This window comes from Rhinolophus hipposideros, assembly GCF_964194185.1.
Source record: "Rhinolophus hipposideros genome assembly, chromosome: 18".
Lineage (NCBI taxonomy): Eukaryota > Metazoa > Chordata > Mammalia > Chiroptera > Rhinolophidae > Rhinolophus > Rhinolophus hipposideros.
In genome coordinates, this window is record NC_138064.1 from 18007087 (window position 1) to 18024540 (window position 17454).

General features: G+C 39.9%; 1 protein-coding gene across 4 annotated transcripts in view; it reads left to right on the plus strand.

The window, feature by feature from the left end:
- Nucleotides 1-17454, plus strand: part of RAPGEF5 (Rap guanine nucleotide exchange factor 5) — a 207182-nt gene that overhangs the window by 176408 nt on the left and 13320 nt on the right. For all 4 annotated transcript variants that reach the window (XM_081080277.1, XM_081080278.1, XM_081080279.1 and 1 more), the window contains 5 exons: nt 1365-1487; nt 3779-3957; nt 8995-9085; nt 12365-12415; nt 13224-13311. In XM_081080277.1, coding sequence (XP_080936403.1) covers nt 1365-1487; nt 3779-3957; nt 8995-9085; nt 12365-12415; nt 13224-13311 — 532 coding nt within the window. The remainder of the gene's footprint in view (nt 1-1364; nt 1488-3778; nt 3958-8994; nt 9086-12364; nt 12416-13223; nt 13312-17454) is intronic.

Sequence of the window (17454 nt, forward strand, 5' to 3'; positions counted from 1 at the left end):
TTAATCTTGGAAAGAAGGAATTAGAGCCCTGAATGAATAGGATGGGGACATATAAAGTGTTTCTTGGAGAGGACGATGCCAGGGTAGAGAGAAAGTAGAAGAGGTAAAAAGCTGAGTGAAAATGTCCCTCCACCACCAAATTAGTCAGCTGAGATGTGTACTACTTCCCAAGCCATGGCTCTCCCTTTGAAAGTCCGCAGTGCAGCTAGGAGCCCATCTGGTCCTGGCCCAGCCAGACTGATCCCTGAGGAAAGGGTGGCTTGTCCCCCACCTCTACACCTGGGAATCTGCACATGCATTCATTCCGTCTGCCCTTACTAAGCTCTGGGGACACAGGGACAATGTATACCTTGACCTGTTCTGAACAGAATCAAGTCCGTGGAAAAGCTCTTTTGTCATTCTTTTTTTTAATTAGGAAAACTTTTCATAAATGTAAAAATTCTAACAAGCAAGTAATTTATATTACAATTTAGAAATAGAGATGACTATTTGGAATCTGAACTACTCCCTTGATCCTGCTATGTCATTGATTTTTGCAAAGTCCCATTCTTTCATTTCCTATTAGCTATTCTAACATTATTAACTCTGTAAGTCCAACCCCTCAAATGGGAGAATTTATATTTTAATTAGAAAATAGCACATATTTTGAAAAAAATGCCAAATAATTTTTAATATATTTAAAAGTGACAGTAGAATTAAAGTTATAGTGGCATTTAATGATTTCATGCCAAATTTCAAAGAAATACCGTCACCAAACTGGTGCCTATTTGTGAAGGGGAAGCAATAGATATTTAAAATCATACACAAAGGGGATCATTTATACTGTGGGGTATAAAAGAAGTAACTTTTAGTTTTTATTTCATTTCATGTTTAATTTTTTTTTTTTTTCCTTTCCAAGAGCATTTTACTAAAATTTGTAAATGTGTGTCTGGGATGAGACTTGTTAAACATATTTCCTGTGAAAGCCATGTCTGTCTTTATTGAAGTGCACCATGACATTTCTTTTGTTTGTTTTTATACTTACCCTGCTGGCACATTAATTCTTACCAGAAGCCAAAGTGGTTCAGGGCTTTCGCTTTCATTATGCTGTCTTCCCCGGGCAGTGTTTTATAATGAGATTTGTACATGCATGTATGGGGAGGGGTGGGAGGGACAGGCTAACTCATTGATCACATTCTACTGTTTCCAAGGCCGTATCCTAAATTGGCTGTAACTCACTGAAGGAGAACAGACCAGGGGAAATATTAAGTACCCTCAGACAAGATCGCTTTGCTAATCAGGACTTCTAGTGCCTTCCTATGCCAGCCAATTTGGTGCCAAACATTCAGGAATTACTGAGGATCTTTTCACTTCTGTTGGTTTAGAACCCATTTGCAGAAAATGAGGAATCACAGCAAAGGTCGATGAGGATTTTGGGAATGAATACTTGGGATCTTGCTCTGGAATTAATGAATTTTGACTGGAGTCTCTTCAATTCAATTCACGAGGTAAGGAAGGAGTGAAAAGATCGAATAAATGCGAATGGTATTTTAACTGAGAATATTTCTTTTTTTAAAAAAAAAAAAAACAACTTGTTTTTTTTTGGATGGGGGGAATATTAGAGAACAATGTGTTTCTCCAGGGCCCATCAGCTCCAAGTCATTGTCCTTCAATCTAGTTGTGGAGGGCACAGCTCAGCTCCAAGTCCAGTTGCTGTTTTTCAATTCCCAGCAACCTTGTTGTTGAGAGCTCACGCGCTAACCAACTGAGCCATCCAGCCGCCCCTCTGGAAGCTCAGGGTAAGTTCGTCTTCAGTCTAGTTGTGGAGGGCACAGCTCACTGGCCCATGTGGGAATCGAACCAGCAACCCTGCTGTTCAGATCTCATGCTCTAACCAACTGAGCCATCCGGCCGCCCCAGAATATTTCTTTTTGAAGAATGTATGTGACTAGGTTTTTTAAAAGATGATGATATAGTTATGCTAAGATACCATTGTCTAAATAGATATTTGGGGACTTTAAACCTGTTGAAAGACTGACCCAATCCTAGGAAAATCAGAATACCTGATCGTGCTTTATTTGCTCCTGGTACAATATGTTTGTGTAAGGTAGTATAAGTATGCCATATTTTGATGTGTATAATATATATGTGTGTGTGTGTGTGTGTATATATATATTATGCATATATATAGGTATATGGAGCTATAATGGGGTTGAAGAACCACTTTGCACTTGATACCTTTCATATTGATATTTTAATTTTTCCCATGAAGTTTACAATAGTTATACAAGAATCATTTATATTTATGTATATATATTTGTGTGTATACACACACAAATACACACACACACAACCACAACACACCCATCCTTTTATTGAAGAACCATCTATAAATTTAGACTGTGCTGTAAGACTTAAGTACTTTCTTGAAAATTTTGAGATACATTTCCAATTTTTATGTCCATCAACTTCTCCCGTGAGGACAGCTTATAGCAGTTCTAAAACAATAGATTATGGGCAAAATGCTACTGACAATGAATAAATTAAGCCAATGGAAAGGCTCACAAGCATCAGAAAATGAAAAATGTGACAGCTCTGTGCAACCATATGTTGCATTTGCTTCGCGATGGTAGTAAAATTTTTCATTATGAAACGGCCTTTCCTTCTGAAGAAGGAACTCATGACCAGCTTGGAAATCCTTGAGCTTCACTTTCATTTTGGAATGTTTTTTAAATTGACTCATATTTTCTCGTTAAATTTCCAGTGTTGTAATCTAAGTTTTAGCAAGTAGTGAACTCATTCTAGCTAAATGACTTATGGCTTTGGAAATGTTAATGGAATGGGATGAATCCCTGCTTACTCAGTGGGAGAATGTTGTTGACTTACTTCTGCAAAACACACACACACACACACACACACACACACACACACCCTCCATTTAGAAACAAATCTATTGCTTTTCATATGACCAACACACACACACACACACACACATACACATACACACACACACACACACACACACATATAGTAAATAGTTACTGGTCTTATTTGCTTTTGTAAATTTTGGATCTTGACCTAGTCTCACTCTTTTCTGTTTATGATTTGATACTATTGGGTTGGTGCAAAAGTAATTGCGGTTTTTGCAATTATTTTTAACCTTTTAAGCCACAGTTACTTTTACACCAATCTAATATTTTGTACCAGTGGTTGTCAAAGGGTAGGTATCCAGACCAACATCAATGGCGCCACCTGGAAACTTATTAGAAATGTACATTTGTGTCCCTACCACAGACCAACTAAATGAGAAACTCAGATGGAGGGACAAGGGGGGACAGAAGTCTGTTATAACAGGCCTCCAGGTGATCCTGATTCACACTCACATTTCAGAATCCTTTTCTAGAAAATCTACCCGTGAGGGTCTAATGTGCGTCTTAACAAATACTAGTAATAAATTTTCATTTACCCTGGAATTTGCCAATATAACAAGTTCCGCTGGATTGATTTGGATTTGATTCAGCTGTGATTTAAACTTTAGACTTAGATTTACATGGGAAGGCATCATCCTTACATTCTGAAATATTACATTTATATAAGGAGCCTAAATGAACATTATTTAATGAGGCAACTCTAAAACTAAAGATAATTTGTTTTGAATTTAACATATTTGTTATATTCTTGTAACGTATTATGATATGAGAGTGGTTACCTGACATAGCTCTTAAAAATGGACTGAATTTTGTGTCAACTTGACTTTGTGCTAAAAAATGAAAACCGGCATGAATACATTTTCTTTCAGCAAGAGCTGATCTACTTCACGTTCAGCAGACAAGGAAGTGGGGAGCATACGGCGAACCTCAGCCTTCTGCTCCAGAGATGCAACGAAGTTCAACTCTGGGTGGCCACGGAGATCCTGCTCTGCAGCCAGCTGGGCAAGCGAGTGCAGCTGGTGAAAAAATTCATCAAAATTGCCGCTCAGTGAGTTTCTAATGGTGAAAAGTACAGTTCCTCTGGTCTCCTTGTGAGAGCACATTTTTCCCCCTTGCGATGATAAGAAGGGTTGGGATGTAAAAGTGTAATAGAGTGAAGTGACCAAATGATTGGAAAGGTCTGTTCTTGAATATTTATGTCTTTGCATTTGAAGTACTTATGTTTTAAAGTCAATGTCAAAACACCAGACTGAAGCAGTCTGCTCTGCGCTATAGCACTGATAAGCAGGCAGTGCACACATCCCCCCCTGCAGCTAAATTACAGTGTGGCCGGTGGGCTACATACAGTAGGTGAGGAAAATGGGGGAAGATGATGTGAGGGCGTAAGAATCATTGACACTCAGGTGTGTTCTAGGATTCTGCTCTTGTTATCTTGACGCCCACCGAATGAACTTTGCAAACTCCTTTGCAGGCCCTGCCCTGGCTGGGTCTAGCTGGCCTCTGAGCCTTACCCACTGCTACACCCTATGCTGCAGCCACTTTGAACGGTTGTCTCTTTCCCATGAACACCGTCCTCTAAGCCTGGACACATGTTGTTGTGTCTGCCAAGAATGGCCCCTTCCGCCCAGCAGATTGCTGTCATTCTTTAAGCCCTCGGTCAAATGTTGCTTCCTTCTTGAAGCCATCCCTGATTTTTCAAAGGCAGGGTCACTCCACACACACACACACACACACACACACACACACACACACACACACTTTCCTTTTTCCTTTTTTAAACTTCATTATTGTATTTTTTTAAAACTTATTTTTTTATATAGGATTCCTTCACTGGGCTGTGTTAGCCTCCAGAGAACAGGAACCAATTCTAATCCATTATTGTATCTGGCTGCCTGATACACAACTTAGTAAATATTGTTGGTTGAATGGCGTTTTAGTAACTTGCTGGGAGCATCTCTTAAAATACCAGCTTAGTATCCTGAGACTGCTTTTCCCAACAGAAGCACGCAACAGGAATAAAAATTTTTCCCAGTTCCCAGGTCTTCCCATTTTATTGCTCCTTTGTCTTCCCAAATAGTTTGTGTATCAAACAGTTTTTGAGTACATGACAGTGTAATGTATTCAGTCAGGATATGTGTGGCTCACTCATTGTATGTACAGATCCATGCAAGGTGCTGTGGGGAAATCAGATTGAGCCTAGGCAGATCCAGCCCTTGCCTTCCAGGAGTTTGCAACCGGCCAGTGGAGGGGGGGGGGGGGGCGGTACTTCTATAACGCAAATGGCAAATGTGCAAAATAGAGGAGGGGGAGGTGCCCTATTATGAGGTCAGATTCTATGGGGGCTTTAGAGGAGAGGAAGCTCATATGCCAACAGGGAAAGAAGCATTCAAAAAACATTTGTGGAAGAAGTACCCTCTGAGGCTATATTTGAATTCTGGGTAGAATTTGACAGGTAGGAATTCAAAAGAGCATACTCTCCACGGAGGTCAAACTCACTGAACAAGAGAGGCAGAGAAGCTCATGGGAGGCACAGGAAGTACAGAACTGAGGTCAGAGCTGTCCCTTAGGAAGTACAGAGCTGTGTTCTGGGAAAGTAATCTCATCCAGTTTGGCCCGAGTGGAGGGTATTTGTAAGGAAGTTGTGGGACGTTGAGCTGCAAAGGAAGATGGGACCAAATTGTAAAGGATGTTGAATTTCCGATTAAGAATTTGGACTGCACGGAGAAGGCAAGAGGGATTCACTGCACGTTTTTGTGCAGGAGACCGGTGATCAGAGTTGTCCCTCAGGAAGTTTGAGCTGACTCAACTGTAGTAGAGGGGACCCCAGAAGCACGATATCTCGTGTACTTAGATAACGGAAGTACCTGACTTCTGGTTTGGTGTGACTGGAATGGAAGGAGAAATAGGTAACAGATAAGCCTGAATCTTGGACTTCTCTTGTGGTAAATGCTCTTTTTATTGATTTGGCTAGTACATTCCATAATAGACTGTGACATACCTGGAGATAAGGCTCTTTTGGATCAAAAACATTCTTATAAATGCTAGTTACTTGGAGAAGTGGGACATTAATGTCCCAAGGAGTAAAATGACACCACACAGCTCTGTTCCCAGTATAAGATTATATCTATTCCTCCTGGAAATGAAGTCTATTCACATCTTCCCCATCTGACCCCGTGACCTTCAGTTATTTACAGTGCTGGTCTCTAGCCCTAGCCCTAGCCCGTAGACTAGAATGCCAGCAGAAATATAAAGTGAAATTCCTCATAGTCACACTAGGAGGAATAACCGAGGGAAAACAGTAATTTCCATGATCACGAAGTGTTTTCCCCTGCCTAAGGCATCCTATTTGCATATTCATGTTTCCTTCCTTCTCCCCAGCCCCATCCCCCACCTTGGTGGTTGAGTGGATTTTACTTTCTCAACACAGACAAAGGCATGTTTGCTAAACTGGAATGTTTAGTGTCAGACAGTCTGTTCTTATCATAGAATGAATGAACCTTGGTAACAGGATTCCAGACTGGAGTGGCATCCGATATTTGTCTTCTAGAGAAATCGTGTCTATATTAATGCCTTTTTCCTTTTTACAGATTCAGATGTTAGTTATATGTGCTTTCTTCTTTTAAGTACGACTGAAAAAGAGACCTGGACCAGGAAAATTGTGTGTGGGTGGCTAAAAGATTTAAAAAAAAAAAAAAAAAGATGAGGATTACATGTAAGATTCCATATAGATAAATGATGCTGAATAAAAAGAAAAAGAATGCTTTTTATAATAAATAATAATAAAACCATTTCCCTAAAAAGTCTTGGTTTCAACTCGGCAAATGTCGTCGGAAAGGCTTGCTGTATCCTAAGCATTTGGGTTATGGGCAGAATAGAAAATGAAATAGACACGTACTCTAACCTTAAGGAACCTAATTCTAGTGGGGAATGGCCGAACCAGTAGACCTCCATCATGTAGTAAGGTGGGAGGGCCTGGGAGTAAGGGAGAGCCTCCATCTCAGGTGCTTCTGGCGTAGGCATGGGACAGTTCTTACTGGTCACAGGGGCCTCAGCAGCAGAGCCTGGTGCTTCAAATCATCATGTCAAGAGATGGAGCTGACTCCAGCCTGTTCTGGGGTTGTGAACTTTGCAGGGGTGTGATGTGAGTGTCAGGCAAGAAGGAGGGCACAGTGTTGATGCCTCTGGGCACCGGTGATTCTCAAACTTTCTAAATCAGAGACCAGGTAGCATTAAGCATGTTGGTATATTGCATGAATAAACAAACAAGGTGCTTGTTGTCAGACAGTTGGCAGAAACCGGATGAAGAGGCCAATTAGACTGAGTTTCAGGTCCTCTTGCCTACCAGGAAACTATAGGCAAGGGCAAAAGCTGGGCAGGAAGAGGGACAGACCATGCCCTGGAGACTCAGCGGTGAGGGGCCTGCAGGACTGCATTCATCCCAGATATTTGGGACGCTAGGTGTGGAGGCAGCAGTGCCGCTCCAGGTCCCACTATGAATGGGAATAAAACTTCTAAAACGTTCCCAGGTGGGACTCTCAGCTGTACATGGCCGGAATCTAGTCCGTGAGGCTGGCTCTAGGAGCAAGCCAATTCAGCAGGACCTGCCAGGGCACAGCCAGCTGTGTATACCACTACACTCCCAACCCAACCCATTTTCCTGGTTCACACCTAGATGCTCTTATATGCAACCTGTGCAACTAGAAATCCGTTCTGGGAGACAGAAGTTTTCAATGTGTCGAGAACCTTTAAAGTCATTGTAGCTTTTGACCAATCATGGAATGACTGGAAGTCTACTGTAATAAAAAAAAAAAAAAATCGTAAATACAGTAAAAAGTCTTATACACAAAGATATTCGTTGGAACATTTCATATTGAATTGAATTGATTGAAAATAATTTAAATGTCAACACTACAGCAATGAGTAAACAAATTATGAAATATGTTTCTGGTAGCGTTACATAGCCATCAATGATGATAGTGAAGAATCCAAACTGTATAACTTAATGCAGTATATGACTAAAAAGGCAAGATACAAAGTGATGTATGTACACTGTCCCCAGATTCCATTTGAGACGTTGATGGAGATGTCTCCAATGGAATCTCGGGACAGTGTATATACAACAGGGAAGACATGCATCTGAGGGAAGCTAAATTAACATACATGAAGTATTTTATCTGCACCCAATTTAGTACTAAGCACTTTCATATTTTTTCATATTTCATTATCAAGTTAGGGTAATTTCTTGATTTTAAAGACTTATCTCAGAGAAGTTGTTTTCTAATGTGCTCCCAGATCAAGCGATGTCTAGACTTCACAGGGTGTTCTGCCTAACCCGGAAACTATACCAGCCCCTTCAGCTGGCTTTGAAATTTCGCGGAATTTTGACCAATTGAGTCCAGGGCATGACTGACAAAACAGACAACCTTACAGAGAGAATGGCGCTCAACATGATCTTATTTTGCATTTTATTTTTTTTTCATTTAAATGAGGAATGTGGGGCAGTATCCCCATAATATGTGCCATATTTTAAATGTATATGTAATATAATAACAATTTTGTTGACAGCAAAGAAAATACATGTAAATGTAATGAGAGAAGGAGCTTATACCTGGGAGGTGAGAAGGGCTTGTCTGTCAAAAAACATAGGCAGCATACTGATGAAAGAGACGGGACTGGTGTGCTGTTATAATGAGAGTATGATATATATATATATATATATATATATATATATATATATATATATATATATAAGAAACATGAATTTAAGAGTTTTCAGTTGAAATTGTAAATGAATTTTAAAAAGGAGGAATCTTTTGAAGTGTCCGGAGGGTATCAAGAGCTCAGATCTCCTAGAGGCAAGGATGAGCTGAAGCATTTGGAATCGTTTCCTTGTGTAGAAACAGTTGAGAGAACACCACCCCTCTGACAGGGGCCGTCGAGGGTGCGGGGGCTATGGAGCAGAGTTCAGCCATGCCCTTGAGGTTGAACTCTGTGGCCTAGGGGATTATTGTCAGCTGTATCTTTTCTGGTCATCTGGAGAGACGATGTTGCCTCAAAGTGCCTTCTGCTTTCTTTTATTCCATAGCTGCAAAGCCCAGAGAAACCTGAATTCTTTCTTTGCAATTGTGATGGGCCTCAACACTGCTTCTGTCAGCCGGCTGTCACAGACCTGGGAGGTGAGACTTGGATGTCCATGCTGAGAGGAGAGTAGGAGGGACAAATGAAACTGAATGGGAAACATGCTAGCAAAAAGTCTTTATTTAAAATGCTTGTATGTATGGGGTCAAATGGGTACTAGATTTGCTGGGATGACAAATGGGAGGGGTTGGGGGGCAGAACATAAAAAGTGACAGGATTAAGAAGTACAAATTGGTAGTTACAAAATAGTCAGGGATGTAAAGTACAGCATAGGGAATATAGTCAATAATATTAATAACTATGTATAGTGCTAGGTGGGTACTAAACTAGTCAGGGGGATCACTTCATAAATTATACAAATATCTAACCACTATGTTGAAATTAATATAAAACAATACTGAATGTCAAATAAATATATAAAAATAAAATGCATATATGAATTTAAATGGTTTAAATAAGATAAGTACTACCAGAAAAATGTTAAAAAGTAGTGTGTCATGTTGGTAGGGACTGTTTTGATCAATGACCTTCAAAATGGTCTGTAATATATGTGAAAGAGGTAAGAACTATAAAACGCTCCCTAACTAGAATCAGTCTTCCTCTGCTCTTCTCTGGTGATAGCATGGTTACAGTTCCATGGCGATCCTTACAAAAGCTCACCTGCATGATGTGTGTCCAGAAGCCGATTGGCTGAGATGCTAATGAATTAAGCTTCTGGACCTCTCACATGCAGCACCCCTGGCAGTGTGTACACCTGAATGATGGACGTCTTTGTAAAGTTTTTGAAGTCAAATAATTTTGTATTCTTTATCTTAAAGAGGGTCCACAAAAGAAGTTTTATGACTCTGAAATCTTGGCTCTGCCTCTGTCAGTGTTGTATGATGAAGGCTGTTTAGGTTCTAAGATGAAGAGACCCACTCAAGTTAGCACGAGTTTTCAAACATGGACTTGAAGGGTCTTTATGGGAAGAACTGACCCTGGGGCATCCCTCAGTTTTGCCAGAAACAGATGTCCGGCTCTCTACCCCTCCCATAGCCCCATCACTGTTTTTCCTTGGACTTTTGTTTTCTCCTCTCTCCCTTCCCTACTGACTGGCTTCTTTGCTCCATGTACCATTTCCCTCCCTTGTCTCTTCTCTTTAACCATCAAGTCTTCTCCCTTTTGGCTCTAGTCTACATGTGGTTCACTATGTCTCCTTAGCTTCTCTCCAGTTTTCCCAGATTCAGCTCCTCTCACCTGGTGCTTCATCGTTCCCAGTTCAAACTCCTGCAAGAGAGAAGCTGATAAGCCTGCTTTTTTTTCCCTTTAGACATCGCATCTCGGCATAGATCTTTGGGCAATTTAATTTCTGTGAGTTGGGGTCATACGCTGCTAGAAATGCACAGTAGTAACCTGAAGGTCAGGTCAGTGCTCCTTAAAGGGGTTCAAAAGAAAACAAATGAAAGGCCTGCCTCCTCTGGTTAAGCAAACAAGACCGTGCATACATATTGGAAGATTAAAGGAGATGGGCAACAAATGCCCCAGTTGATCAGAAGAGGTGGAGAACAAATGGCTAGCAAGAGCCAAGGGAGAGTGGAATTTGCATTAAGCCTGGAAAGAAGCTTTGATTTGCAAAAATTGCGAGGATAGATAATTCAGTTAAATTCAAACAGCATGCATATGGCCTACTGTGTGTAAAGCATTGCATCATCACCACGGCAGATAGGAAATGGGTCAGACGAATGAGAACAGAGTGTGCTCTGAGGAAAGAGGCCAAGTCCAATCGGACCACAGAGGGGCAAGTGGAGGGACTCATTCTGCCTCAGGGGACCTGAGAAGACTCGCGAGGAAAGCCCTGAGCATCCAAGTCTTAGAGGTTGAGTTGAGAGTTTCATCCCAAGCAGACGTGACCACAGAATCTCTAGGCCTGGTGACAAGTGATCACAGTATTTTAAGTAGACAATAAAGGAAAAAAAGTAGATTTGAGGAACTAGAACAAATTTGGGGGCTGAAAGGCCAGATAATAAATATTTTTTTGGCTGTGCAGACCATGTGGTCTCTATTGCAATGACTCAACTCTGCACTGTAGTGTAAGAGCAGCCACAATAAGTATGTAAATGAATGGGCATGGCAGTGTTTCAATAAAACTTGATTGACAAAAGCATGTAGTGAGCCAGATTTGGCTCATGGCTGACCCCTGGAGTAGATCAGTTTGGCTTTAGATATGTTGAGTTTGAGGTGCCACTGGGATATTCGTGTGGAATGTCCAACTGACTAAGATACGCAGCTCAGAAGATTGGTTGGAATCAGTTACAGATGTCTACAATTTTACCTTTCGTCGTTTGATTTGTCCTCCACTCATTAATAAATGTGTGTCGGTGTGTATGGCATTAGTTTCCAAACAGATTAAACTACCTGTTTGCTGTGATAAACTGAGTGCAGATTCAAAACTATCGAATTGAAAAGTCTATTTCTAAATAATTATAAAGTCCAATTATTGTCAGGCTTGCCTCAATATTTTGATTAGTTTTGGAAACAGAAAGTCCCGCAAATAGCTTCCAGAACGTTGTGATTAGTGTTAATAACTGGAATTTGTTAAGCACCAGCCATGGACTATTATAGACCTGTTACGAGTTTTCTCCATATCAGGCAGTGAGCTTAGACACGGTACCAAACCACACAACTAGAAAGGGGCAGAGTCAGAATTTAAAGTCAGACTGTCTTCTTACTACTGTGTCAGTATGAAAGGCATCCAGTTTTTCACTTATTCATGTTAAAGGCAGGCTGGGAAATTCCAGGCTCTTCTTTCTTAGGCCTGAATTTTTATTTGGATGGATGGCATGTGTTTCCTTCTTCTGTCATTTTACGTGCCAGCTGTTGGTGTGGTTGGTTTTCATAATTCAGTGATTCTACCCATTAAAGTACAGGCTTCATCATTTAGAGTTTTCAGGGCCTTTCACTATTTAGCCCTCTGCTGTAAAACATAATTATATCATTTATAAAAAAAAATGTCAGCCAAATGAAAGGTAGGACATGGAAACGAAATCCAAGTGTTTATTAAAAAATCACCAGTGTGTGGAATGTCTAACTAGCCAGATTCCTGAGTCATGTGGCTGTTATTTACTTTAAACTGTTTTTCGTCACATTCCCAAGGAATGTCACATTACAGGATGATGAAAATTTCATCGTGAGAAGCAATCAGGATAGAACCAGATGATACATGTATTTATGTTTAGAAATGTAACGTATGTACTATAAGCACAGCATAATGAAAACCCCTATTTTTGCCTCTCAAAATAGCTGACTTCTTTGACCATTTACTTTTTGTTTGTTTATAGAAAATTCCTGGGAAGTTTAAGAAACTTTTCTCTGAACTTGAAAGTTTAACGGTAAGTAGTTGACCTAGACAGGACTTGTTATTCAAATTAATTGCTACTGTCTTAATTTCCTTCTAGATTCCAGTAATCAGTATCTGTACTCCATCTTGTCACGTAGTTTAGACGAGTTCACTTGTATATGAAAAATATAGCTTTGCTTCTTATGGACTGAAGCAAGTATACAGTTAACGCTTTTTCCTCTCCATGGGAAAAGGTAGTAAGAATGGTCCTGTTGGTATGATTTTCAGAAGGCAGATTTTAAGTATAGTCCGTTTCAAAGCTTGTGACATTAATTGGTGTAAATTTAGTGTGCAATCAGTGTCTTATGCATTATTCTTTTCTCCTTTTTCTCCTTTTTACCATTTCTTAGGTTTAGATATAAAATGTATAGTTTCTTTTCAGAATGCAATGAGACAGTGTTCCCTTGTTTTCTCTGCATTGTTTGTGCATTATGAAGACATTTTTTTCTTTGCATTGTACCTAACAAAAGGTGTTAGTGTTACCTCATGATAGAAATTATGTAGAGGAAACTGTACTTAAAGAAACTATTTGAGGAAAATAATGGGGCAGTCAAAAGGTCTCTCTCTTTTACAGTCATTTCCCATTATTGTAAACCAATAACTTGGCTTTCACTCATTGCCTACATTTCCTGCCCAAATTTAGTGAGTTTATTCTCCTAGGAAACCTTTATCTACTTCATCCTTAGTAAGAACCTCTCAATATCTAAATCATGTTCAAATTGTATAGCCAAAGTGGAGTTAGAATTGTTTCTATAGCACATTGATTTTTCTTTCTCTTTGTAATCTGCTTGGTTCGGCAGGATCCTTCTCTGAATCACAAAGCCTACAGAGATGCATTCAAAAAGATGAAGCCACCCAAAATCCCTTTCATGCCCTTATTGCTCAAAGGTAATGATTTTTTATCTTTTATACTATATAATGCCATCTTCCAGAAATTTCTCACTTGAACTATAAAGGACCAAAACTGCAACAACAACAATAACAACAACAAAAAGACTCTCAGTTTATTTCTTTACTTTCGAAATTCAGACCTTACTGTGTTGTGTTTGCTTGTAATTGTTTTTCAAATGCTCAATTATTTCTGAGATACCTCGAATACTTCATTGTACTTGAGCAGACATCAAAGCATTTTCTCTTGACTCAGAGAATTTGGCACTGGAAACTTTTGTGGTTTTATTTTACTCTGCTTCTAAGCACTGTTTTATTGTCTTTGAGTTTACAATCCACTTAATTCAACCAAGGACAGGCTGGCATAAAGAACCCAAGTGGTGATCAATCATGTGCTACATTTGCAACCTAAATTTCAGAAATACAGCCCACAGCCTGCTGCTGTGTGAGAAATCCCCTTGATCAACACAGGCAATATAGTGTATGCAAATTACTGGTCAAGAATGTATTCTCTTCTTTCTGGGAGTGGAATCCATTTGGGAAAGTATGTGACAGCTCCACATTATCCGCTGACTTCTCTTCTGTAGAGCAGCAAATAATTCAGCATGAAACATGTTAGTTAAATTTACTAATGAGATCTCAGGGGTCTCTCTCAAACCAAGAGAATTCATGAAGGGGAAGTTTATTTTAATCTGGCCTACGTTTCTGACATTGAGTATATATATCCTACCTGTGTGCTTTCCAGGGAAAGGGGGCGTGGTTTTTTTCTTGGCCATATTTTGATTCTTTCCAAGGGATCTTATAGAAATACTCTTTTGTATAGCCTCTGTACTTCAGAGGCTTGTAACGTCTGCTGGGTCAGGCTCCAATGCCTGGACCCATAAAATGTGATTCTGGAAATGAGTTCCCTAGGAACTGGATTGCTGGTTGCCCTGGCCATCTTCTTCCCCCACCTTACTCCATTGTCAGCCCCCTGGCAATCAAGCTGATATTCCCCCTTCAGCTTCTCTCAAGAACAACTAGCGCTTGACGAATTACTGAGTTACTATGCATTCCTGCAGCTACTCATTTAATCTTCACCTAGTATAAATATAAAGCAAGAATCTCTGTGAAACAATAATATATTAGGACAATTGAGAGGCTCACAGATGCTTCATTCAGGCTGGAAAAAATTCTGCTAAGTGTAAGTGGATGAAATAAGGAGAGATTATAATACCAAAATAACAATTTAAAATTTCATTTGATTCTTCATATTTATTTCCTTTTAAGATAAGTTTATTCACGCTTATAATTTTTATTTGCAAAATAAAACACCTTCATCTGGAGAGTGGGGATGGGAGGTGGGAAGTAACGCTTAGAATCATTTAGACACAAATAGGAAAAATAGGAAATGAAGACAGATCTTGGAAAGGAATTGATTTTAGGAATTAAAGTTTTTTAAACAGTAAATATTTTTAAGGCAATGAGAAATTAGCTGACAATATCCCTTTAACTTAATTAGATATGAGCAAAGCTTTCTGGTATATATTAGTGGTTTTTCAAGAAAAAAATATTTAATGCAGTGAATTGTCTCACACATCTTAGATGCAATTTTCTGCTCTACTGAGTTTATCTAGATCTCTTTGTTGGCAGCAAAACAAATTTCCCATTTTTTTTCTACTGAAAATACATTCACTCATTTGTTCCAGTAAACAGTTTTTTCTTTTCTTCATTAGAAGCTTTGTTAAGTTTAAATAAGCACTTATTTTTCCTTTACCTTAATTTTTTATCATTATAAAAATAAACATCATTAGCACTCAGTTGTATTTAAAGTTACCATTTCTGTCTGAAATAATTTCCAAAGGAAAATAGGATGAAAACTTGAAATATGTATGTATTGTGCCTGACATAAGACATTTTGGAAAAACTAAGCATTAATTCTTAGTTTTTTTCAAGTGTAAAATTATTTTAAAAGTTGCAATAAACTGCTTTAGAGGAACCACCTTTTTAAAGAAAACTCTTCCCCCCACTCTTGTGCTTCCTACCTTGAGCTGCTTTTAACAAGAAAAAAAGGACCAAATAGAACTTGTTGGGTATTGAGAAGGGTTAGGCCTCCATGTGTCATCTTTTGAGGTGGGGCGGGGGTGCCCCAGGAAGCCTGCAGATTATCAAGTAAGCAGGTAACCTGAGGATCCTTTCAGCCATCAGATTTCCAGTTTCTAGCCAAATTTCTTGCCTTTTGATTTACTTTCGCCTCTATTGTGATGTGGAATCCATTCAGAAAGCTGGGGAACCCTAAGTAAATGTTGGGGAAAGGCCCCGGTTAGCAGCCTGTGTCGTCTGTATCTCGTGGTTTTTTGGAGACAGCAGTCCCTTCCAACAGCACGAACAATCAACAGATGTTTGAGGATGAACTGAGGTCCCGTGGTGGGTTATCTGTGGATCTTAAAGTGGAAATGATTCTTGCACTTTTGGTGAGGCATTTAAATTAAAAGAGTGTTGGGGTGCTTGTATGTTTCTTCTTCCTCTTTGACTCGCCATCTCCTCAAATGGAGTCACTTCATCTGGCAGTTCTATTCTATGAGGTGTTTGGAGTGTGTTCAGGTGTGTCCAGATGAAAGGAGCCTGGCCAGCCAGGTGCTCATTTCCCACACCCTAAACTGCTTCGCAGCCCATGACTGAAGTTCTAAGATCCCAGTTTTTGAGCTCTGCCACCTATTGGTTTATCTCTCACACACCTGCCATTCAACTGTGTCAAAACCTTCAACCACTTGAAGCCTCTTTTCCTAGGCAGCGGCCCCTAGGAAAAGCTCTTGCCCCCACACAACTTGGCCAGATGCACTGTCTCTGCTTTATTCTCATGCCAGCCCCGGCCCTCAGAAGCGCAGCCATTCTTATCTGCTGACCTGAAGTCCCTGAGAGTTGAGGTTAAGTGAGACCACCCAGAAGGAGGAGAGATTTAGAGCTAGATGGAATAGAGGGAGTGACAAAGGAAACACTTTAAAAGTTGCAGAGACACCCAACTATGCCATGAATTCAGCAAGTTGACTATAACAGGTTGTAAGAAATGTCCAAGTCCTTTCAACTGGGAAGCTACCGGCGAGCCCCAGGAGGGAGGAAACGGGCGCCCTGGGTTTGAAACCTGGCTGTGATGGTTAGAGCTGTGGTCATGGATCTGGGGTGCATGTTCTTTGGACCAGAGTTTCTTCACATTTTTTTCCTGCTAGAGCTTTATCTTACAGTCTTTTGTGAGGATTAAATGAGTTAATGTCATGTCTGATGATGTTAATAAATACGTAATCTGTCATTATTGTCATCATCCGTCATCTTCAGCCTTGGGAACACAGGAAAGGGGATACTAACCTTGTAACATTGGGGGAATGGGCTCTGAGGCAGCAATTGTAATTCAGATTCTCAGGGGGTTTTGGAGAGGCTAGGTTTTTAAATGGTGGTTAATGTAGACAGTTTATTTGCTATGCAAAAAGGTAAAAGTTAACTGTGTTGACTACTCTTTTCTAAATGTTGTGTCACAGAATGAAAACTTGCATTTCTTTTCTGCAAGCAAAATCATGAAAGGCAAGAAAATAACCAGATAGTTTGTCAGACGACTGTGTAATTGTGAAATATTTTCCCACTAGGACATGAGTTTTTTAAAAAAGAGAGAGACATAAGGAAAAAAGCATAGGAAAACGTTGCAGTCCTTGCTGGAAGCTGTGTAAGGCATGCCTTGAGGAAAGTGCTGTGTCGCTGTATCCAATAATCGTGTAATTCGTGTTGCCCTCTGGCGGGCAAAGTTAGGTGGCCGAGTGTATGGGAGGCAGGTTTCCAGAACGCCTCACTCATAATTGTCCCCTAGGAACCAGCAGAATCAGTCTTGATTAAATGCAAATGCTTCCCCTTTCTATTTATAGGAATATTAAGCTGTTATTTTCCCTCTTGTACATCAGGTGACTTTAATAGGTTTTTGGAAATTATTTTGATTTGGTTTGGCCTCCGTGTCTGTGATATGACATGATTATTTTCATGCTCTTCAAATTGTAGTGTATTTCTCACTTTAATTCTTGTTTGTGATGATTCCCTAGGGCCCAGTCACTGACCCTCTGATCTGAGTTTTTGTGTCATCCATTCTCATAGCTTCTGTCTTTATTGTAACTAATTTCCAAA